The sequence below is a fragment of the Panicum virgatum genome, chromosome 9K, assembly GCF_016808335.1.
Source record: "Panicum virgatum strain AP13 chromosome 9K, P.virgatum_v5, whole genome shotgun sequence".
NCBI lineage: Eukaryota > Viridiplantae > Streptophyta > Magnoliopsida > Poales > Poaceae > Panicum > Panicum virgatum.
This window is the reverse complement of record NC_053144.1, coordinates 51577293-51602410: the sequence shown is the minus strand read 5'-3', so window position 1 is coordinate 51602410 and position 25118 is coordinate 51577293. Positions and strand designations below refer to the sequence as shown.

Below are 25118 nucleotides of genomic sequence, written 5' to 3'. Positions count from 1 at the left end.
CTCATTAAATGGGAACGTTGCCTACCACTGCAAGCATAACATTATTAAAACCTAAAATATTTGCTTACACGGAGAGTCGAATCCACATACCATCGCAAGCATAATGTTGTTAAATTCTAGAATATTTGCTTACACGATGAGTCGAATCCAGGACCTTAGATGCTACTGAGACCGTAACCACTGGGCTCCAGGCCCTTTCGCTATTTTTTTTACTAAAATTTGATTATAATTAGTATGTAAAAATTCAAATCGCATATATGATCCCCGCGCGCGCGTGTGGGTGTCAAAACATCTCTAGTATGACACTCTAGATTTAAACTTTCCTAAATATGAACTTGACTTTGCACCCAAGCACATACTAGTAAAATCTCAGAACCACCGGACTGGTAACGACGACCTTACACGTACGATGATCAAGAGCATCGATCGTTTGAAGATGTATCTTAATATTACTAATTTTTTTATCTCATTAAAATTACTAATTGGAGGCTCCTTTCTAAGCCTTCAGGTGAAGCCACATAAGATCCTAAGTGGACAGTCAAAAAAATATAGAAATCCTACAAATTTTCACAAAAATTAGAAACATCCGGCCATCAATTCGGCAACTCTAATTATAATAGCCATTGGATTTATTATCTTTTCAATAAATTACCAACATTTGCCATTATGAAAATAGACTAAAGTAACCCCTAAACATATATTTAAATTAACCACCTCTGCCATTATAGAAAATAATATAAAGTAACCCCCTAATCTTCATGTAAATTACCCATTTATGCCATTATAAAATAATATCAAATAACCACATAAATTTTCATATATATTATCAAATGATAACATAATAAAAAGTTAAAATGAACCCCAAATCTGAATCAAAATTATGTTATTATAATAAAATCTTAAAGCACATCAATATAAAATTCTAAATTACTATTCCTATCATTATTAATATATTATTCATGTTATTATTTATATAAACATACTAACCATAATGTGTTTTTCACTATATATTCATGTACAAGAGAAGAGATAAGAATACTGATTTTCATGTTGTTCATATAGCTCAAATTTTTTTTAATTAAACACATATCAAATATATATGGAGGTGTGATGCGAAGTGAGAAAAAAATTATTAGTAATTAAACATATCACATTTATTATAATTACATAATGATAAATATGTATCTTTGTAGTACTGTATTACAATATTTAATTAGTTAAAGAGAATGTGAGATAGATAATTATTAGATATCTCTAACTAGCCCGTGCGGGAGCACGGGTTGATAGACTAGTTTTTCTAAAGCCTTGTCCAACAGTTAGGCCAGTTACCATCTGTAAGCTAGTCCAGATCAGCATAAGAGTCAATTTCTGCAGCAGATTAGCTTAACACGCTCTACAAGGTATTCATGGGAGAACTGAGCAGGGGCTCACGCAGCCCGCCGCGGTTCGAGCGCCGGCTCGACTCGGCGTCTCGTCTCCTTCTTAAACGATCAGCCAGCCAGTCCTTAAACGATCTGCCAGACAGTGCTCCTGACTTACTTTAAAAAAATACAAAATATTCATGGGACCCACACAAAATATTAATTTATCAATCCATCCTCTCCACAAACAAATCTCACCCCGTCTCTCTCCTTATCATATCCCTACGGCCGTACGCTCGCCCTCCGCCGGCCGCACGCCAACGCCTTCCTCGACGCCGCCGGGCGCGCCCTCGCTGGGCCCCGTCACCTCCGGACGACATCCTCCTCGCCGCTGTTGTGGCCGCACGCAGACATCCTCCTCGAAACCGGCAGCCGCATGCTCGCCGGCGGCCTCATCGCTCATGCCGTCCGCGCGCGGGCGTCCTCCGACGCCAGAGGCCGCAAGCTCGTCGGCGGCCTCTTTGCCCCTTACCAGCATCCTCTTGTCGCATGCCGACGCCGGCCGGATGTTCGTCGGCGCCCTGTTCGCCGCAAGCAGGCATTTTGGTGTCGCCGCCGACCGCCTGCTCCCTCCTTGGTGCCCAGAAGCCGTGGCCGGCGCACCGCCGTGGGCTGCGGCAAGCTCGACCGCCGGTCATACACCTGCCCGCGCGTCGTGAGCACCCATCCGCGATGAGGAGAGAGAAAGCAAAGGAGATCCACAAGCATGAAAAGGCGCGTCATACGCTAGCGGCAGATTAACCGCTAGCACTCTTCACTCTCCACCTTCTCTCACATTCACGTTGGACGGAATCCGACGTAAGCCAGCGATGTCGCCTCCCTTAACAGGAGCGGTCCAACTTGTCTGATTTGCTGAAGCAAAGTCAGCAAGTTGCACAGTACTGTGCCTGTGGTGTGGACGAGGAACAGTAGCCTGACTTTCTCTACTGTAGAAGAGGTACTGTGCCGAGTTTACTGTTTATAAAACACTGTATCATTACACTGCATATGTAGATCCATCCATCCATCTGCAGATGGACGGCCACGAGCGCACCGTAAGTCACCGCTACAATGTTCGCTGGCTTGACTTCGCTCGAGGTACGGTGTTGCCTAAGGCCAAGTCCAACGGTTGAGCCAGCTCCGAGCTCATGGCTACAGTAGAACAGTATCAGTACAGTATCATCACAGTGTTTTGATATCCGTGCCTGAGAGAGGGAGGCGTCTCGGGGCTTGAGCGAGCTAAGCGCTCCGCTCCGCGTCCGGCTCTTCCATTTGGCACTGTTTTGCACTGTTCATAGATTATAAAAATGCTATGAGCTAGCTTTGTGTCAGGCGTCGGAGGAGGCCTAAGAAAAACGTATGGAAGCGCTGAGGGCGCGATTAGTCCCCGTCCAAAAATTTTTGGATGTCAAATCAGTACTTTGACCAGATGTCGGAAGGATTTTTCGGACACTTATTAAAAAACTAATTTCAAAACTCACTTGGAAACCACGAGACGAATCTTTTGAGGCCTTTGACCGCGTCATTAGCACATGTGGGTTACTGTAGCACTTATGGCTAATCATGCACTAATTAGACTTAAAAGATTCGTCTCGTCATGTACATCCAAACTGTGTAATTAGTTTTGTTATTTAATTACATTTAGTGCTTCATACATGTGTTTAAAGGGGAGGTGAAAATTTTTGGGTGAAAATTTTTGGAACTAAACGCGCCCTGAATTACGGATCAGTCGAATGAGTGTTATTACTGCCTGCTGGAGGTAGTAATGACACTCATTTTCACTTTTACGACTGGGCGAATATGCTTACATACTTGGAAGAGAGCACGGCATATTCCCATTTCCCAGGGCGCGGCTGGGCCGGGATGGATCTAAACATCCGAATTCTTAAAACAAATTTGATATTTTAAAATAGATATGCTTAAAATTTTATATTAATCTTTTTTTATATTATCAAGCATATTATTGCACATAAGAATAAAATTTTGTATAAATTTTTTTATGTATTATTTGCTCCCTACAATTAAAAAGGTGAAAAAAGATTCGTATCCGTATCCGATCCGTATTCGAATTTTTATATCTATTATTTGAGAATATATATGATAAATTTGAGGTTTAGTTTTTATGAATCTTTACAAGATCAATGTTAAATACAAGGCTATGAATTTACATAGTAAATTCTATATCTTATTTGTCCATAATCGAAGAAAAATGATTAAAAATCTGAGATTCGAATAGACATCCGAATCCATCCTTAGCTGGGCGGTTGTTGGTGCATAGCAGCAAGTTGGCCCGCGCACGTGCAGCGCGCCTGGCCTTTCGCCTGTCGTGCTCCACTCCAGTTGCCCAGCCACGGATGGGTCGGTCATATATGGCTTCGCACGGCAAAGCGGGCACAAAATGCGCTCGAGGTACAGTGCTCTAGTACGGAGTGAACAAACACCACACGTTCTGGATATTTTCCAAGGAGGGTGAGATTGATTCTCTCCTTTGATGGTACTCCTAAATTTCTACTAGTAGTAATTGGACTAAGACGAGGAGTACAATATATGACTGTATCATCAGCCATCAGTCGTTGATACAGTGAAGATGGATGGTAATTGTATTTTTTTGTTAGTTAGTGTGTATGTAATGAAGAGTAGATATGAAAGAGTACAGAGAAAGATGCATTATAATTATCGTGGACTTGTATTTGGTGCATTTAGGAGAATGCCGGATGGACTTTATATGTTTGGGCGAGAGAGTACTCTCTCCATGCCGAATTATAATTCGTTTGACTTTTTTTACTACAAATTTGACTACTCGTCTTTTCTTGTGGCTTATTTTATTAATAAAAGTTCCTCAAGAATAACTTGAATTTGACTATATTAGTATATTTTTTGAATAAGACGAGTGATCAAACTGAGATTACAAAAGTCAAACGAATTATGGGAGTGCTCATCTGACTTGATAGAGCCGCAACCTAAAAGAGCTGAAGCGAACAGACTAATTTGGAACAGAGAGAGAGTAATATTTTATTGTATCAAACAATCCACTGTATTTGTTTGACCATCCGCTCGGGCTACTTAACTTTTTCAATCTACCTCCTAATCATTTTTCCTCTTTGGTACAAGTTTATTTAAGTCCAAATTAATTTTATTATATCCCAATTAAGGAATTTTTATCACTATTTTTTATACAATATTGTATTTCTAAGTTAATTTTGTATTACATGCTGCTAAATTAGGTAAATAATCATTAAAGTATTTAAAACATGAGTTATGAATTATGATATGTTCTTTGTCACCTCCATAAATGTTTCATGTGAAAATAAGTTTATGAAAAAAAAGACAAATCTTCATATGGGATAAATCGAACCAACGGGAATGGTGTGTAATTAAGCTATTGTTTAGGTGGTTAAACTAATTAGCAAAGTGAATTGTTGTTCAAAGTAATTAACTAGATCATTGAAAGAATCGGGCCGCTAATTTTTAGAAATAATAAATCTATACAATTTTAAGCATGTGCAGAGTTGAGGATTCGATCCTAGGTCGGCAACGTCAACCGCAACAAATCTAATAATCCAGTGATCGAGTATACTCTCGGTTTGTGAACTTCTCCCGATCTTTTATGGTGTAATGATTGTAACAGCTCATGGGCTAGATGGGTCGGGCCAAATTCGCGAGTACTGCAACAGTAACTGTAGCATCGTGAAATATACTATAGCATGGGGGGTTTAGTCCCATACTAAGAATGGAAGGGAGTGCAGACCAACTTAAATACCAGCCCAGGGGGAGTTAGTTAATTCCGGATCGATTCTTTTGCGCGAAGCGAGGACGAAAGCGCAAGAGAATTAATTAGCAGGTGTGATTTACTCAACATCTAGAGTAGATCTTAGCCGTTCTCCTAGACCGGGTCGTTACTCTGGTATCAGAGCCGACTCTCGCAGTTTCATGCCATACGTAGACAAGAGAGGAGATCCTGATATTTAGGTTGGTCATATAGCCATGGGCCAGATGGGCCGGGCCAAATTCGCAAGGTACTGAGGTTTAGTCCCTACTGAGGATGCCGGGCCGGGTCGTTACTCTGGTATCAGAGCCGACTCTCGCAGTTTCACGCCATACGTAGCCAAAAGAGGAGATCCTGGTATTTAGGTACTGAGGTTTAGTCCCTACTGAGGATGCCGGGCCGGGTCGTTACTCTGGTATCAGAGCCGACTCTCGCAGTTTCACGCCATACGTAGCCAAAAGAGGAGATCCTGGTATTTAGGTTGGTCTTGTAGCCATGGGATGGGCCGGGCCGGGTCGTTACTCTGGTATCAGAGCCGACTCTCGCGGTTTCATGCCATACGTAGCCAAAAGAGGAGATCCTGGTATTTAGGTTGGTCTTGTAGCCATGGGATGGGCCGGGCTAAATTCGCGAGGTACTGAGGTTTAGTCCCTACTGAGGATGGAAGGGGGTAAGGGATTGCAGACCAATTTAAATACTAGCCCAAGGGGAATACTAGCCTAAGGGAGTTAGTTAATTTCGGATCGATCTTTTTGCGCGAAACAAGGACGAAAACGCAAGATAATTAATTAGTAGGTGTGGTTTATTCAACGTGTAGAGTAGATCTTAGTCGTTCTTCCGGATCAGGTCGTTACAAATGATGAATAATGGTCATCACGCACACATATTTTTTTGAGGGAAAATCAGTACAGCCCATTAGAGAAAAAAAGCATACGAGACCTAGTTAGTGTTTTAGCAGCCCAGGAGGCCCACGTACGTACAGAGATATAAACGTCCAAGCCCCCAGCTTGATCCCATTCCACATCGTGCCGACGCCCACTCCTCGCCGAAACCCTAGCTTCCCCCATCCCCTCCCGGCGGCGACTGCGACGATGGAGACGGCGGCGGCAGGCGGCGTCCCTCGGGCGCTCTCCCAGCAGGAGCAGGACATGCAGATGATGCTGAAGGCCGACGTGCATCTGGGCGTCATTAGGAAATGCGACTTGCAGATGAAGCGCTATCGCTACTTCTGAAGCACCAACCCGACGGTATGTCGTGCACAGATCACGCGTCTCTTCTGTCTTCCTTGTTGTAGGACTCCCCGTGTGCGAAACGAAATGTGGTCTTGGCTGGTGTACTTAGGTAGATGCGGCTTTGCTGGTGTATGTGATGGTGGTGTTGGGGTGTGCCGTCGTATTCTGTTGTAATTTGATTCGGCTAGTGGTACTATAGTTGTTTTCTCTTGCTTGGATTGGATGCATACAGTCGTTCGTTTAGGTTGCTGATATTTGCGAGAAAATTGTAATTATAGGACACCAAACAATGCTCTTCGCAATTACGGGACTCCAAACATCAACTTCACTAAAATAACCTTTGAAACGTTGGTGTTTTGTTATCCATGACATTTGGTTCTTTTAATCAACCTATTAGCCTAAAATACATGTATTTTGCCCTGCTGTGGCCCTTTTGCCCTTCTATCTATTGCATCGATCATCCTATCTCACGAGACGTTCCTCCTTCCGAGCCCTTCGAGACCGACGCCGCGCACCCGAGCCCCGACACCCCGACGGCCCCGCCGCCCCGCCTGAAGCTATCAATTCTCCCTCCTTCGCCGGCCGGCACAGCCTCTGCTCCTCCTCCTTCGTATCCTGGCTGCCTGCCGGCCCCCATCTCCATGATGCTTGTTGCTTGTAGGAATGCACAGCGCGTCTATGCAGGTTGTGCCCTCTCAACAAAGTAGTCCTCGCAGCTGTGTGTGCATCTGCACGTGCCCAGCATTCCCACGCGGCGGCCAGCATGCCCGGCCACGCCAAGGCTTGCCCAGCGGCAGCCAACCAGTCCGGCAGCCCCATGATACAAAAGGCAGAAGGGCAAAAGGGTCACAGCATGGCAAAATACATGTATTTTTTACGATAATAGATTGATTGAAAGCACCAATGTCATGCATAACAAAGCGTCAATATTTCAAAGGTCATTTTAGCGAAGTCAATGTTTGGAGTCCTATAATTGCAAAGCGCATTGTTTAATGTCCTATAATTACAATTTTCTCGATATTTGCTTATGATCTTGCATCCATTTTAGGTGCCCTACACATGAGCATTAGATCTTCTTAACTATGAGTCAACACAGTCAATGAGTGTTCTTTTCAATAACTGATGTTCTCTAAGAGATTGATATTATGAATGAGATGAAGCATTGCTGCCGTATTGATTATCTTGATTGTAATTTTAACTATTGAATTCCAACTTTAGAAAATGCTAGCTGCACTAGCGGTCCTTCTGAACAAGAGGTTAGAGGCGAAGAGCATTAGAAAAAAAAATTCATTCGAACAGGACAACATATCTTGGGCTGGTATCAGGAAATACCAGATATGTGTTCATGATTGTTTCTTAGTGAAAAAAAGAGAGGACATATCTTGGGCACCATGGATACGCTTGGTGCTCATGATGATTATGGTAGTCTCCGGTGGTTGTGCATATTTATTAATGAGGTCAACATCATTTTCTTTGGAAAAATGAATAAAGTCTATAACTAAGGTAAAATGAATGTGTTTCATTATCCATTAGGGAAATAAAGAATCCCCCAAGGATTCATATCCCATCAAAACTAGAACAATGCTTTATACGGAAACTGAAGATAAAAAAGCAAGTATAATGACATTGTCAATGATTTCCTTCTGTGTGATGTTGGAGTACCACACACATTGCGATCACTTCCAGAAATACTTGGATAGAGACTTGGATAGAATGGTGAGCTGTGCGATCGTCGCGAGTAAAGAGCCAACTAGATTGAGGACGATACAAATAAATTTTATAATATCTGTATCGAGCTAATACAAGAGCATCGACTGAAGCAAAAATAGGAGGGACTGGAAATGAGGACGCTAACACAGTAGGAAGCATGAATGCATGATGGGTGATGCTACAGGAAAGATACACAAGAGATATCAAATTATGAACAAATAGAAAAAACACAAAAAAAATTGATACCAATGATAAAGTCATATTTGTACCATGATGTTCTCCTTTGGACCCTAAACTCATGTCTTCCAGTCCCCCTGTCTTTGCTTCAGCCGATGCTCTTGTATTAGATCAACACAAATATTGTAAAATTTATTTGTATCCTCCTCGGTCCAGTTGGCTCTTTTTTTTTTTGCGATGATCGCACAACTCATTGTCTCCATCCAAGTTTCTAGCCAAGTATTCTAGAAGTGGTAGCAATGTGTGAGGTACTCCAGCATGACGCAGAAGGAAATCATTGACAATGTTGGTATGCCTGCTTTTTTTATCTTCACTTTCTGTGTGAAGCATCCTTTTGGCTTTGATGGGATACGAGTCCTTGGAGGATTCTTTATTTCTTCAATGGATAATGAAACATATTCATTTGACCTTAGTTATAGACTTTATTTATTTTTCCAAAGAAATAAACTTGACCTCATTAGTAAATATGCACAACCACAAGGGACTACCATAATCATCATGAGCACCAAGCGAATTCGTGTTAGCTTGTTGGTATATAATACATAATAGAAGATAAAATGTCCTTAAACTGTGAGTATCAAAGTAAAAACAAAGTGGACATGCAGACGTACGATTAGTCGAGGTATCGCAGATTTGCAGCCATGAACCGTACCGTCGTCTTCTTTGGACCGGATTCTTTAGACTGCAGGGAGATCCGTCCTTCATGCTTCGCAGTGAGGAAAGGTCGGCGGGTGAACGACCAGCCGCCGCCGGGACATCGCTCGGGTCTCTTCGCTGCCTGGATCTTCATCATTAACGGAATTTGATCGACGCCATGTCTGTAAGCATCTGCATCTCTTCCCCTCTTGAATCATCCTTGTGGTAGTGGCGCCAAGGCCCGTCGAGATTTGGAGATCATCCCATGATGAACCTCCGCGGCAATGGGATGGCAACCCATCTTGAATCCGGACATCGACCCCTATCATCCCCGACCCTCGATTTAGGATGGCGTTCTGGGGTCACGGATCAAGTCCTCGACCCGAATTCTGTGACTATGGACCTGGGAGAAGCTTCAGCTGGCTGCTAGAGTGATCATTGCGATTGAGGACCTGTAGGACATTATTGTGCAGTCTGCTAGGCCTTATGGCCAGAGGGCTGTCCTCAAGTTTGTACAGTACACTGGTGCTCGTGGCATTGCTGGCAGGTACATTCACCAACCAGCTGCAAACCTTCAGGGTGGGCATTCGGTCAGACCGAACCGATCGGTTCGGTTCTTCGGTTTTCTACACAATTCGGTTAGTTGAAAATAAGAACCGATCGGTTCTTTAAATTTCTTAGGACCGAGCAAGCAGGGAGAGTAGCTGGCGGCTGGACGGCGCGGCCTGCTGGTGGGTGGGGGGAGAGGGAGAGAGAGAGGGGGGGCATGCGTGTGTGGTGAGGCGGTGGGGGTGGGTGGGCACTGGGCAGGCATGCGTGGGGCGGTAGGGTGGGGGGTAGGGTTAAGTGCTCATGGGCTGTTTTGGGCCGGACTAATTGGGCTTGTATATGGCATATTTGCTGGGCCAATTTAAAAGTTCGGTTATATCGGGTAATTCGGTTACCCGAGGCCCAGAACCGAATTGACCGAGATTATTTCGGTTAGTGCAAATCGGAGACCGAATTGGAACCGAAATGTTTCGGTTTCGGATAGTTCGGTTTCGGTCTCGATTATTTCGGTTCGGTGTTCGGTTTCGGTTAATTATGCCTAGCCCTAGCAAACCTCATTCAGTGAGCCACGTCTTCTCATCCTAACTGATCCAAGGACTGATCATCAGGTACTTTTCTTTTGATTGCAAGATTTTGTACAATGGGTTATTGGAAATGAGCCACCTTGTATTTAATGGTTTGATTCATGTGCAACCCATCAAGGAGTCTGCTATTGGAAACATCCCACTATTGCCTTCTGTGACACTGATTCTTCGATGCGCTATGTTGATATCGGCATTCCCGCAGACAACAAGAGGAAGCAGAGCATTAATGGTTGCCTGTTGTTGTTGCTTGCAAGAATGGTTCTGCGGATGCGGGGCACAATTCTCCCTGGACACAAGTGGGAAGTCATGGTCTAATCCTCTGGAGTTGTTCCAATCTTTGATGTTCTTGACCTACTTGTTGATTGCTTGTGCTGGTCCAATTGTTTCATGACTTGTGGCTTCATTCATGGTCTAATCCTCTGGAGTTGTTCATCCTTTTCTAGGTTGATCTTTTCCTCTATAGAAATCTAGAAGAAACAAAGGAGCTGGACTGCTGGAGGAAGAGTAGGCTCTTGTTGCTCCTGACTACGCTGCAGTGGCTGATTATGGTGCTCCCGCAGCTGATAACTGGGGAACTGAACAATGTGGTGCAGGAAAGGCTCCAGCTGCTGCCCTCCCTGCTGCCCCTGCTAGTGCTGAGTGGGGTACCACTCTGGATCCTTATATTTATTCTTTGTTACTGAATTTATTTCACATGAGTGGTGCATTTTTGTATTGAATTAGTTTTCACACTGAATATGATTTAACTGGTAGAGACATAATGTATTTTGATTGTAGGGGAGTAGCTGTTTTATTTGATTTTGATTATGTTAGAATGTTATTAGCATTCAATTGTGTACAAATTTGTTATTGAAATAGCACTTCATCCCTTTCCTTGTGCCCTATATTCTTCTTTTTTTTAAGTGGGCATAGCCTTCCCTCTGTTCTGAGCATAATTATGAGTAAAGGCTTGGTTGTTTTACTGTTGGGCATGAACAAATAAGCTCATCAGGCGTGGTAACAAGGACCTAGGCTTGTTGTTCATTTGAATTGCAGCTCCTGCGGGTGCTGATGGGTGGGATCCGGCTGCTGTTGTCCCTCTTCCAGCTGCCATTGGTTGGGAAGAAGGCAGTGCCCCAGCCCCACTGGCTGGCAGTATGTGGTTTGCGCATGGAAACTCATTTGTCAACAACAGGAGGGAAGCTGAGTCGCTTGACTTTATACAAGTTTCTGTCGGTAGATCTGTTTTGAATAGCTCTCTATCTATGTTGCATCGTGGCGTAATGTTTAATGCGAGCTAGTTTTGGAGGTTGACATATATAGCTGGCCACCGGCAGTTAACTCTTTGTTGCTAACTTTCCTGGATAGCGTTGCTGCAAGCGCATTTTGCTAATATATATGCATTGTAGCATTCTGGCATAGTTGGTTTGGTCTTCCGTTTACATCTTATCCTTGAGGGAAACATGTGCTGCATGCTTCGTTTTGAATCTCTGAAAGATTGAAATGCTCTGGCATCTGATCTGATCGAAACAGCCCTTTTTACCCCCTACAACTTATTCTTGTTCCCTTACCATTTGGGTCAGGTTTTAAAATCCCAATAGTAGCTTAGCCGGACTGCTTGTTCCTAGGACTATGTCGGAGGCTGAAGCTGGCCAAATTTTGCTGGTCTTGCCAACTACTTTTCCTGGCCATTGATTTTTGTTGGGTTTGTCGCGGTCTTGTCCATTGTATCGAGTTCTGCTACTTGCTTGGACAAGCAATTTAAGTGTCTCCTGTGTTTGGTGTGGACGTGTGCTTGTTCATGCTCTTGTCTGCTCTAGTCATGAGAGTGATAGGTTGCAAACAAAACAACTGTCTGCATCTCCATTTGAATCCTGTACTCTGGAACCGTGCCATGATGTAGTTGGATGAGCTTGTATGCATTTGTCAGGGAGCTCTCGCCCGAACATTGCTATAGGGCAGGAACAGGGGAACTGATCCGAAGCGTGGTAGAGGGATGAAGTAGAACTGATTAGTGATTACAAGTGAATGTGCCAGGCAGATGAGCTGGTCAGATCACAAGGAATGGCGTTACGTGTTAAGCTGATCCGACTTGTCAGGACTGAATGCGTTGCCAACCGGACTGGACCGGCTGGGTTTTGAATGAGTTGCAAGTTGGAACAACCAACTCGGATTCAGTGACGCCAAGTCACGTTGTAACTTTGAACTTTCGCCTATGTATCACGGGATTTGATCCAACAGTATCACGGGATTTGATGCTCACGCAGGCAAGGCTCCAGCCTCCAATACATGCGTGGTGCCTTGCCTGCGTTGCTCCATGAAAACGAGCATCAAATCTCGTGTACCGTTGGATCCGTTTTCGACGTTGGATACATTGGGGAGGTGGGAGCATGGTTTCAGAAGCCATATTGCGGCTACAAAAAGAGCGCCTCAGTGCTCATCAAATGTGCATGAGCCTTGAATTGTTGCAAGGTTTCAGCATTGTTTAAGCAACAGCACAACAGGAAAATCAAATCAATGGGCAGAAGAGTTCGGCTGTAACATTTGACATGAAAAAGTACAAGTCCGCAAGAAAAAAAAAAAAGAACTGCACTGATTAAATCATTAGTACGCTGCTTGCAATCTCGAATTGGACAGGTTACCTGAACTCGGAAAAGGAGAACAGCAGTCAACAGTTAGTTACTGCATGTGATTCTTTTGTTCTTCTGTCACTGGTATGTAGGTGCTTTTCGTTGCTGTCAAACACTAAGCTGGTGTAACTGGTTTTATGTTGAGATTTAATTGGTTTGTTTAATTTTGCCAATCAGGAGGCGCGAGATCACTCATCCGAGACTGTAACCTGGAAATAATTCGAACAGTACATATGATGTGTCACTGAGACGGTGAGACGACCCAGATAAATCTGATTCACTAAGTGCTTTGCTTGCTCAAGTAGTTTAGAACGAAAGCCCCGGTGGATTCCGTTGTCGAGGACTAGTAGTCATGTTGCTAGCTTAAAATGTGGACAGAAGGTACATAAAGCAAGGTGCATGAAGCTTGTGTGGGATATGAATTCCAAATGGCACTTCCAACCTTGTACATGCTTTTAGCATTGCCATGAACACATGTTTAGCATGGATGCTAGGTGACAGTGAGTTTTGCCTAATTTTACTTTAGGCGGCCGCAGTTAAACTTTTCCGATGCTACCCAAGAACCAAGTAGGCAAGTATATGATAGAACTTGAACTATGGTTGCATCAAGCACCTCGAGCTTTAATAACCACTAGTAATTCAACAAAGAAGGCGCACGGAACTTAGTTGCTTTTGTATTTCTCGTTTCTTTTTCAAGAGGAAAATCTCAATCCCCAAGAAAAGTACAACAGGAAATTTTTTTTTTGAAGAAGGTGGGAATTTTGCATAAAAAAATCGGAAGGTCGTTTTTCACTCCAATGAATGATGTCAGGCCACAAAAATATGGCTTAAAGACATAAAGTCGATAATTACTGTGAAAAAAATATGCCGTCGAAATAAGCTAGAGCCTGGGCGCATAACTCCCCGTAATGAAAAAAAAAGAACTGCAAAGCACTCTGTTATTCTCACTAAAAAAATGGTGTTGTGTTGGTGATGCTGACCTCTTGTCGCTGTTGTAGCCACCTCGGGCCATCATAGATCGATTGACGAATTTCAGTGTAATCACATATTTAGGACCTACGCATGCTTTTGAGAGGAAAAGGTGATAGTATTTTAGCAGCTTTAATTTTGATTTTTGTTTTTTTACTTTTCTCGGTAACTACTATGCATTTTTTTGCAGGTAAAAAAAAAAGAAATGCATAGTAGATGCCTACAGGATTACAAACCACAACTTGAAACCTGCAGCTGCAGCTGCAGCTTTATAGTTCGTTGTCACGGTAGTAAAAGACATAGCTAAGTCGTCAAAAGGATGTCGTATTTTTTCACAAAAGAAAAAGGGATTTGAATTGCCATGACTGAAAAGTTTGCGCAGCATACGGAAGGTATGATTCGACTCTAGAGCCACTGCTGGGTTGGGGCAAAATTGAGACGTAGTCATGTAGCTAACAAATATTACAAATGAAAATGAAGAGGAATTGTAGTATTTTTTTGATCGCTTGGCTAGCTTCTATTGCTGCGTACCCTTCGGTTACTTTCCTGGTGCTAAGATGTCATAATTTCTTTCCTTTGTTGTATTGCACAGCTAGCCTGCTATTGAATTTGAGAGTTCCTTTCACTGGTTGTTTCAGTTGCAGTTGAAAATGACTCTACAAAGCCAATTTTTAATTACAGAATATCATTCATGTCCCCTTTTGAATTACAAAAGGTCTTGTGAAATAGATATAGTGTTCTTCATTAAAGTGAATTATACTGTTCTTTTTTTACCTCATGCATGTGCATAAACCTTTTGTAGGGCTCCTCCTCCAACCTTTTGCCACCATAGAATATACTCCCTCCGTCCAAAAAAAACAATTCATCCTAGAAATTCTAAGACAAATTAATAAGAAAGTAAAATGTCTATGTTTGCTCCTATTTATTACCCATATTTGGCACTAACTAATTTTTGCATGCACATGTGCACTTTCTAAATAGGGTAGGGTAACTTGTTTTTTAAGAACAAATTTTGAATCCTAGAATGACTTATTTTAGGACGGATGAAGTAGTGAACTTTTGCTATTAGAAGGTACCAAAAATGTGGATGGTGGAAACCTACAATGGTCAAATGCATATCCATACATATAATCCAACAATTTCAATCACTGCAATTGTTGGTGTCATGGCACCAATAAATTATTAATAACTGATTATAATGATATTAATGTTAGTGATATAAAATTTAGAAATCATTGGCCCTGTTCGGCTAGGCTGTTCGGTTAGGGATGGCGGGAGCTTGGTCGGCAGGCTGTTTCAGCCCAACCGGTTTTTCCCAGCCGAACAGGCTGATCAGTGTTGACTCTACAATTAATCATGCATTGGAAAGGGTTAAAAGCGAGATTAAAAGAGAAAAAAAATATTTTTTGGCAAAATACAATTGTTATCTAAAAAATGTACTGCAAGAGGCTCATGAAACAGATGCTATCATCATCCACAGAATTGAGCATAGCTTAACTAATGTTTCTTTCTTTGGTGTGCCCTCCTCTCTCGCCCTCTCTCTGGTGTGGAGATTATCTAATTTCAATCCATCCATCTCAAGGCAATTTTGTGGAGCATCCAGAGCCCTAGCTGGCAGCATCAAAATCCCAAACAAACCTCGCCACCCAGTCGCTCTCTGCCTCCATCCTCAATGTTTAAGTTTCCACACACGTACCAATACCACACTACAGGCCAATTGAGAACTTCTTATAAAATCCCTGAAAACAATCCAGGAATTCCAAGAAAACGTAAAAACTCCACCAAAAAGTTTTGCCATCTGGTTGTGTTAGATTTCCTCTATTAAAACCATCTAGGCTCCGCTTCCCCTCCCCTTCACCACACCACGCATAGCGCCGAGCACCTGGCAATGGCGGCTTCCGCCCCGTCCGCCACCTCCCAGATGCGCCCAAGCCGCCGCCCTTCTTACTAGAGCCAACCCACCGCCCGCCGCGTCCCCCACTCCCACGAACTCCCAGCCCTACCCACCGCAACCCTCGTTCGGGCGCTGTACGCATCTCGTGCTCTGCTCCCCGGTTCTTGACGCCGCCGTTTCTTGGGCCGGTGGATGCGTCCCCGACCCCACCCGCGCCGCGAATCCAGGCCGTCAGGATCCAGGCCGTGAGCAATGGCGGCGCCGGTGGCGCCGCCGCTGTGCACCTGGCTCGTCGCCGCCTGCCTCTCCGCGGCCTGCAGCGCTGGCGAGGAGAAGCAGCGAAGGCACCGCGGTGCCGGCGTTGGCGTCGGGGGTCTGTTCGGCTCGCGCCACCGCCCCGGCTCTCGGCGCCGTGGCGGGGCTCGCTCTGGTGAGCCCATTTCCCGTTTCCTCTTGCCAAAGTAAAGGCTACTTTCTTTGTTGCTTGCACGAGCGTAAAACTGTGAAAATTCGATGCGATGGATGGGTTCTACCGCATCGGTAGTGTCATCACGGCGATTTGGAGGAGGGTTAAAGGTGCGATTTTTATACGGTTCCAGGTGTCATCGCACACGAGCGCGCCCGGGATGTAAGGGGAGAGAGGATTATACCCTGCTTGATCCTGGCATCTTGGGCTAGTATTTTTATTGGTTTCGGGCTCGCCGTCAGGTCCTGCTTTTGAGTGAATGATGGGTTTGCAATTGCTACGCTTGGATGCCATAAACCTATGTTTTTTATCAGGAAGAGGAAAGTGTGCCTGCTGGGGAGTTCAGAACCCGTTGCAAAACCTGGTGTTGACAAGATAAAGAAAACTTAAATCTTGACGAGGGAATTGACCATTCTGGAACTACAACTAGCTTGCGTTCTTTAACTGTTAATATTTTAGAAGTCGTGCCTGCTGTAGTCTGCTCCTGTGTGGTACCGTTAGTTCACACAAGCATACCAAATGAAATGTGCGAACTGTTTACAAACCAACCTATATATTATCTGTTAATTTTGACATTTTCTCCCAGTCCATCACTTAGATGACCAATAGGTGGTACTGGAAGAAGGATCTAATTGATATAAAGGATTTTGTTGGTAACACTGCCTTTTCTTTTGTCCACTTCTATTTGTCATACACGCTGACTTCTGATAGTTGTACACTGTATGAATGAAATTCTTGTGAACTGCAGGAATGTCCATGGCTGTTGCCTTGCATCCTGAAAGGGGAGTTGTGGAAACTAAGAAAACTGATGTCAAACAAAGGAGAGTGGTTGTCACCGGCATGGGTGTAGTTACACCGTTAGGCCATGACCCTGATGAATTCTACAATAACCTTCTACAGGGTATGAGTGGAATAAGTGAGATAGAGGCGTTTGATTGCTCCAGCTATCCCACGGTATTTATTTCCTTCATCTTAAGGATAATGATTTAAGGCTCATTGTGCAGCTGGGAAATGTTGTACTCTTTTGACACGTTATATGTTTCACATAGAGAATTGCAGGAGAAATCAAATCATTTTCAACAGATGGGTGGGTTGCACCAAAGCTAGCTAAGCGAATGGACAAGTTTATGCAATATTTGATAATGGCTGGAAAAAAAACATTGGACAATGCTGGAATCACTGAAGAAATCATGAATGAGTTGGAAAAGTCAAGGTGTGGGGTTCTCATTGGGTCTGCTATGGGTGGCATGAAGGTGCAGATTCTTGCAGTACATTATGATAGAACATATCTTTTTTCACCCCCGCCCCCCTTCTAATTAGCTTTACTTCTGATGCTATTTTGATCAGGTTTTTAGTGATGCGATTGAAGCATTAAGGGTTTCATACAAGAAGATGAATCCATTTTGTGTACCTTTTGCAACTACAAACATGGGTTCTGCAATACTTGCTATGGACCTGGTACCTTATATGATTCATCTTTTCATTCTATTTCATTGCTTCCCTTGTTTCTTGATATATATTATGATTCTTGATTACTGAAATTGCATTTTGGATGCAGGGCTGGATGGGCCCAAATTATTCTATCTCTACTGCTTGTGCTACTAGCAACTTCTGCATTCTGAATGCTGCTAATCATATCAGAAAAGGGGAAGCTGTAAGTAACATCATTTTCTTATGATCTTTTCTGGAATTAATAGTGCCTACTAATTGCAGTTGTAAACTAAACATACAGGATCTGATGCTTTGTGGTGGTTCTGATGCACCGATCATCCCTATCGGTAAGGTGCACTCTGATTGTTATTGTTTCATTTTGACATGAACCTCAAGTTTTTTTATGCATGTATTGAATTCACTGTTTTGATTGTTAAAAACTGTTAAATGCAGGATTGGGAGGTTTTGTGGCCTGCAGAGCTCTTTCACAGAGAAACAGTGATCCAACAAGAGCTTCTCGGCCTTGGGATGTGGTAAGTAGCTATAAGTTAAGGAATACTAAATATTACTTTCTAGCCAAATAATTGAGTATGCTAGACATTTTATCAGTTATACTTTAGTTTGGTGCATCTGTACCTGTTGAATTTTTGGAATCAACATGGTTCTTATTTGTCTCAGTATTCTTATCTTGCTTGTCACAGGATCGTGATGGATTTGTAATGGGAGAAGGGTCTGGTGTGCTTCTTTTGGAAGAACTTGAGCATGCAAAGGTTTCATTTATGCAATGCTCTTGAGTCCATTCTCTTGTTGGTTTTGGGCTGATATTGTTCAAATCCTAAGAGCTTCTGATTTTGATTGGATTTCTGCAGCAAAGAGGTGCAGAAATATATGCTGAATTTCTGGGAGGAAGCTTCACATGTGATGCGTACCACATGACAGAGCCTCATCCAGAAGGTCCTATTTTTCTTTAATGTTGTGGTGCATTTGTCTTCCCTTCTCCTATCATCATCTTGTCGTGTCTAATGCTAATAGCTTGTCCATGCAAATGCAATATCAGGGAGAGGGGTTATTCTTTGTATTGAAAACGCACTAGCAGATTCAGGAGTAACAAAGGAAGACATTAACTATATCAATGCCCATGCAACATCTACACAGATGGGTGATTTGAAGGAATTTGAAGCTCTCACCCGTTGTTTTGGCCAGAATCCTCAGGCAATTTCCGTATTTCAGGATTTTATGTTTCAGACCCAGAAACCTTATGTTTTTGTTCTCAATTTAGCTGAGTAAATGATTTGCCTATATATACTGCAGTTAAGAGTGAACTCAACAAAGTCAATGACAGGCCATCTTCTAGGAGCTGCAGGTGGAATAGAAGCTGTCGCTGCTATACAAGTAAGGAAGCTAGTGCAGCTTTTTCTATCAGGGTTATTTGTTTGCTTTCTTATTCTTTTATCACTGAAAAATGACTGTTTTAGGTTCTGTAACTGTTGTCTACGCCTTTATAGGGTCCACAATTTTAAGATGTTAGTGCGCTATATGCTGACATATGATCTACTATTCCATTTATCATGGGCTATTGTTGCACGTATCCAGACTACAACATTTGTTTTTGTTTGAGCCAATTTGGTGTTTCTGCACTGTGCAATGGAGTCAAGTTAATATTGTCTGTATTAAATCTGAGTACAAACTTAGGAAGCACGAATATTTGGTAGCAGTAGGGTGGTGCGCAGATGCAAAATTACCACTCACTAATACAGTTATACAGTCACTATGTATTTCCAAGACAAAAGGTAGTTGATAGCCTGATTCCCTGATAGATAATTTTAAGTGTCAACTCTCAATTGCAACTGATACAACTAGGCAGCATAATAAGTGCGTCACAATAGGATGACCTAGGCTATATATTACATAAAAAAAACACAAGGTGGATGTCTAATTCTTGAGTTTTACACATTGTACTCCTGAAGATTGATTTATGTTGAGTATGCCACGTGCATAAGAGTCTTGGGGAAGTATCCCTTTTTTCTTTAGCATCAATATAGTGGCAGTGGTTTATTATTTATATTATATGGTGTCCAATACGGATAAGCTACCTAAATGGCAGTATTTGTGCTGAAACTGTGGCATAAGCATCACATTATAGCATTTTTTTCCCTCCTTAGTCATACAATTCCTGGTCAAGTAGACTCTGCATGAATTCACAATGGCTCACAAATCACAAAGTACCTAGATTCAGTCTCTAGTCTCTACTGAGAACTTTTGGATAGGACTGTTTTTTAAATACTTACTACATCCAGTCATTAATATATGACGGATGATGTTTCCAGACAGAAAACTGGTTTTAGGTTGTTTTGGTTGTCTAAAACATCTAATAATGATGGAGGGGTACTTTTTACTCAAGTACCAGGCGATGTGGGGTTCCATATAAGTTGCAGGTGTTTTTAGACTATATTGTAAACTTTTACCCCCCAAATATTCATAAATTCTTATCAGACTTTGTGGCAACTAGAACTACATGATAACATAAGCAGTGTGACAAAGCTGATTTAACACCATGGTTTCACAATAGATAACTTAATGACGTGTTTCATAATAGATAAACTAATGATGTGGTTGCCCCATGGAATTTTGGTCTTTGAATTTTCATTTTCTGTGCAAGATGCACTAATTGGAAATGGGGTGGAAGTAGGATGCTGTAATTGAAAAAGGTGGGGAATGTTTTTTTTTTGTGTGTGGGTGGTTGGGGGGGGGACTGTTTTATGTGGATTCTACTAATTATTATCAAAGTAAACCGCCTTTGAAACCTGTGAAGTTCCATGCACTTAAAGTTTGACTGCCTGTGTGATGCCATGGATAAAATTGGGTAGCCCCATGTCACACCAGTCACATGTTCACCTTTAAGGTAGACACGCAGTAGTGTCAATAACCAGCTTCAATTCTTTTGTTGTATCTATAAAGTTGAAAGTGATGCAAAGAATTGAAAAAGTTTTGTTTGGCAGTTGTTTAAATTTAGTAAGTTGAGGCAATGCTTCATTTGCATTTTGATGACATTTTATTGTTTTCGGCTTGTTTGAGAACAATATTGAGAGCATCAGTTGTTTTTAGTGCCTAGCTTATAACAGTGTTTTAAAAAACGTTTTTAAACGTCGTTTAATCTTGATTAAACGCTGAACGGTGGCCAAGCGTTGCGTTTAATCACAGTGTCGTTTAATCACAACACGTTTAATCATGTTCAATCTACGTTTAATCACAAAAAACTCTAAACCATAGGCAAGCGTTCGCCTAGCGTCTAGCGTTTTTTAAAACCTTGACTTATAATACTTATTAGTTCATCATTTGTCATGATGTCCTGAGTCATCTTGACAAATGTAATTCCAAAGTACAAGGGTTTTGATGTTATGTTCTTGAAAAGACTATTTTCCAAAGTAAGTACCAAGGTTACTGCCAGGGCCCATTGTATAGTCTTGCCTTGTAGAGGATGTATGGGGAACCTTTTTCCATGTGACTTCTTGTTTGAGCTTCTATCAGAAGTGCAATTTTATGCCTCCAAATGGAGGTTTTCAACTCTTATGGGTTTGGGTTTACTTTTGTTCCTAGCATCTTACTTTGGAATGCCTTTGCACATTTTCCTTATCATTTAAGCAAACTGGTACAATGCATAGCTATCTAAATAATCTTTTTTTACTAAGATCATTTATTAGGTTGTCATGACGATGTACTAAGCTAGCTGTTTCTAAAAACTCCAAACCTAGTGTGTGATAGCCAACAACCAGCATGTTGGTATTTGATAGAACCACATTATGAATATCGATAACTTGTTACACCTTCGGTTGTTTTATGTTTTATTACTTATGCATTTTTATTATAGAAATCAGCTAAGAGTCATTTCAGTGAACAGCCATGCCAGGATACTGGATCTATCATAAGCCTTGATGCAATTTCTATTGCTTTGTGTGCATGCAGGCTATAAGAACAGGTTGGGTACATCCAAATATCAATTTGGATAATCCGGAGAAAAATGTGGTAATTTTCTTTCTCACTGAGAATTTTCCATTCTGAATGTTGAATCTGTTTTGACCCTTTTCTTTATAACCAAATTTAACATGTGCTGGAGCATCGGTATATGGAATGGTTGGTGCCAGGTTGATGTGGTTCAGTTGGGGTCTTCTTGTTTCGATGAAGTTGAAAATGAAAGAACTAACCTATTGAATCTATGATGTTGTAATTCATTGAACCAAATCATGTTTTAACTTCAAAAAGTGTATTTTCAATTCAATAGCCTTGTTTATTAAAGCTAGTCTCTAATATTGAGGCATCAACTTGTTTGATTAAAGCCTAACATAAACCTGTTTTTGCTGTTCTTTTACCCATTTATTTTACATTCTATTTTTAATACCTTTTCTCATCTTGACATAGGATGTCAGCTTGCTGGTGGGTCCCCAGAAGGAGAGATGCGATGTCAAGGTGGCACTGTCGAACTCATTTGGGTTTGGTGGGCACAACTCGTCGATTTTGTTTGCCCCCTTCAAATGATTTTTGTTGACGATTTTCTTGTGGTTATGCATCGTCGAAAAATTGAGACCTTATAAGACCACCAGGCTCGGCAAACGTTTCCTGTACTTCAAAATTAAGATGAAATCCAAAAGCTTAGTAGGATATAATGCCACACAACCGAGGGAAAATAGCAGTTGGGTTCATTTGTAATAGCAAAGAAAAAATTATCCCGAGCCAGAAGAGCATCCATTCAGATGTTCCTAGTACCTTTTGGCTCATTCTATTTTGTTTCGGATGCCTTTTGGCTCATTCTATTTTGTTTTGGATGCTTATTATACTTGTCATATAGGAACTTGATTGGGGGCGGTATATTTGGTGTAGCCGTTTGCCCGTCAGATACAGTGGTTTTGCTTACAGATCCAGCACATGCTGCCTAGTCCATCTTCTGTTGCAGAGCACGCAGGTGCTGTGGCTTTACACTGTAGTGATGTATTGTTAACTGTAGCGATCCGGTGCGACATGAGTTCTAAGAGCAACTCCAACACATCTACTTTTGACCCCCTATTCCACCCATATGAGAGTCTCTCATCATGTTTCTCTCTTCTATTTCACAATGAACTCCAACATGCCTCTCATACTAACTCCTATATCTTCAATTTCCTCATTTCTTTATTCATATCAAGTATCTCCAGGCAGCTGCTCAAAAAAAAAAGTATCTCCAGGCAGCAGGAGCGGAGCCAGCCCGGCCACCCTAGCCCTCTCCCATGCCTCTCCAATCTCCTGGCATGGCACGGTGCAGGGGCTTGGCGAGCACGGATCCAGCCGCCTGCTGCTCAATACCCCAGCCGCCAGCACTGCCGGCCCTCTCTCACCCTAGATCCACTTCGTGAATTGCAAAAAATAGATGGAGACAATGGGGAGGAGTGTACCTGGCGGGAATGGCGTCTGTGCCGGCGCGGGAAGGTGGCGACGGTTGCTCCCCCCTTGGATGAGAGTCCAGACCGGCACTCCTAGATGTAGATGTAGGAGGTCTGAGCTCTCGGATGAGAGCTCTCCTATCTTAGGAACGTGATGAGAGTTGGGTTAGAGGTGTTTTTTTGTTTTCTCTCTCCTATATGCAGGATAGGAGATGGGAAGAGAGGTGGGTCGGAGTTGCTCTAAGTCACTATTTTGATTTCCTATTCTCTGAGCCAGCGCGCATGGCATGTTGGGAGGACGAAGATTATTGAGCAACGTTATTGAGTTTTATACTAAATACAAGCACGGCTTATTGATTAATCTTTTTTTGCATTAATTTTCCAGGATGGCTGTGCATCTCTATCCGTTGCCGACTACAAGATGCAGCATCTCTTCTATGAATGCATAAAACATTCTGACGAGCTATGAATTCATAAAAAAACATGCTGTCATCAACCACCAAAAACAAAATTGAGCTCATGCATGGAAACCAAGGGAAGGGAAAGAAATCAGCTCATGAATAAATCAGTATTCCAGACCAAGGGATTGAACTGAAAAAGTAATTTCTTCTTATTCATTCCCTGCTCAGAATTACTTTATATTCCCTCTGTTTTTTATATACATGTCATATTATGTTTTGTCCAAAGTTAAATTTGGCAAACTTTGACCAAATTTATAGAAAAAAATGATAACAGTTATAATACCAAATTTATTTTATTAAATTCACCATGAAATATATATTGATAGTTTAACTTAGGACAAATCTAATATGACATTTAAATAAAAACAGAGAGAGTACTTAAAATTCAATATAGAGAATCACTTCTTTCAAATAATTACTTTTCACAGTGAATTAGAAGCAGGAGGAGCTCTCAATAAAAAGGTTGTGCTATCCATACATGGTACGAACATCTCTTATAGATTTGGTTATAGTGTTGGAGATGTCTTTAGATTATTATTTTTTTACGGGAAGAAACAACGCACTCTCGCATCCTACTTCGGCATGTTGATGTACTAAACCTCGTCATTCAAATGTATACGTAACTTGGATAGAGGAAGTAAGGCCTAAAATAACAATTTGGCACTACGGACAAAGTTGGTATAAGTACGGATACGTATTGGTGCTCGTGTATTAATTTGCAGGAATCTACGTGATAGAGTCGTGGACGGAGGGGGTTAGTCCGACGCCCATACGAGATGAAACCCACCTGTCAATAACATAGACGGACCAAATCAACGTACCAAACAAAAAATTTGGGTGAAAACCTTATACTCAGCTTAAAGTGAAAAACGAATAGATCTATTTTTGGAAAGACAGAATTGAAAAGGAACTTAAACCTTCACTCCACCCCTGCATTGCCTCAAACTCAATCTTGTGGGAAGTAACTGAAACCCAATAAACTTGCCTCCACATTGCCAAGCAAAATCTGCATTCTCGTGACTTGTGAGGCAGCTCTATTGATTCAAAGAAAACCACAATTAATACAAAATTTTAAGAGGGCGATCGATCGAGTTAAAGCGACCTATCATATTGATGGAGGCGTTGCATAGCTGCATGCATGCATTTCTGATCATGCATGCTGATCAGCTGATGGGCTACAGCAGATTCTTCTGCCAGCACGCCTCGATCGAGCCCTGCCCCTGTTTTCACCTCTGCATGAATTTGTCTGCCAGCATCTGCTCCTCTAGGCTCTACGTTCTGCTTTAAAGTGTTTACCAACTTATTACAGCCAGCCTGAAACGGCATGCTGTAATATCTGCAGTGTCAGCTGCTAGGGCGCATTGGACGACTGCAACAACAGTGTTTGCATTGACATGCATGCATATGCATGTGCCCCAAGTCACCAGAGCGCTACAGAGAGGCATGGTGCAGTCTGCCGAAACCTAGTTGTTTGCTGACATATCCTATGCACGTTGCGGCCAAAACTGGTCGAGTTGTTTGACGACAATGGAAAAAAAAGATCTAGGGCATCTTTTCTTTTTCCTTTTTTCCTTTCACTTTCGGTCCGAAGAAAGTGTTTCGTGCACTTCTCAAGTTCTACGGGGATTATTCCAGTTGGCTACAATGTGCTCTTTGACAATTATTGAAGCCCAATCACACGATTTTTACAACAGGAACAACAAAAAATTAAAATATTTTGGTAAAGTTTAGAACATAGTATGTGCTAACTAGAGGAGTTGCAC

The 25118-nt window shown here is 42.1% G+C and overlaps 1 protein-coding gene and 1 long non-coding RNA gene across 2 annotated transcripts; both read left to right on the top strand.

The window, feature by feature from the left end:
* Window positions 1-6190: 6190 nt before the first annotated feature.
* LOC120652112 lies at window positions 6191-10998 on the top strand. Its single transcript, XR_005666461.1, has 2 exons — window positions 6191-6413; window positions 10558-10998. It is a non-coding gene; the product is annotated as an uncharacterized LOC120652112 (long non-coding RNA).
* Window positions 10999-15356: 4358 nt separating this feature from the next.
* LOC120652111 (3-oxoacyl-[acyl-carrier-protein] synthase II, chloroplastic-like) lies at window positions 15357-22418 on the top strand. The gene is made up of 13 exons (XM_039929825.1): window positions 15357-16016; window positions 16801-17006; window positions 17102-17305; window positions 17400-17510; window positions 17611-17706; window positions 17785-17830; window positions 17937-18016; window positions 18185-18253; window positions 18353-18437; window positions 18541-18695; window positions 18795-18875; window positions 21447-21506; window positions 21900-22418. The coding sequence occupies exons 1-13, from the start codon at window positions 15839-15841 to the stop codon at window positions 22014-22016; spliced, it is 1488 nt and encodes a 495-aa protein (XP_039785759.1). The 5' UTR covers window positions 15357-15838; the 3' UTR covers window positions 22017-22418.
* The last annotated feature ends 2700 nt before the right edge of the window (window positions 22419-25118 follow it).

Excerpts from the sequence above, each read along its gene's own strand:
- LOC120652111 (XM_039929825.1), top strand. The coding sequence starts at position 15,839 with ATGGCGGCGCCGGTGGCGCCGCCGCTGTGCACCTGGCTCGTCGCCGCC. Across the intron at positions 17,707-17,784 it reads ATATCAGAAAAGGGGAAGCT|GATCTGATGCTTTGTGGTGG; the intron begins GTAAGTAACATC and ends CTAAACATACAG. Across the intron at positions 17,831-17,936 it reads TGCACCGATCATCCCTATCG|GATTGGGAGGTTTTGTGGCC; the intron begins GTAAGGTGCACT and ends TGTTAAATGCAG.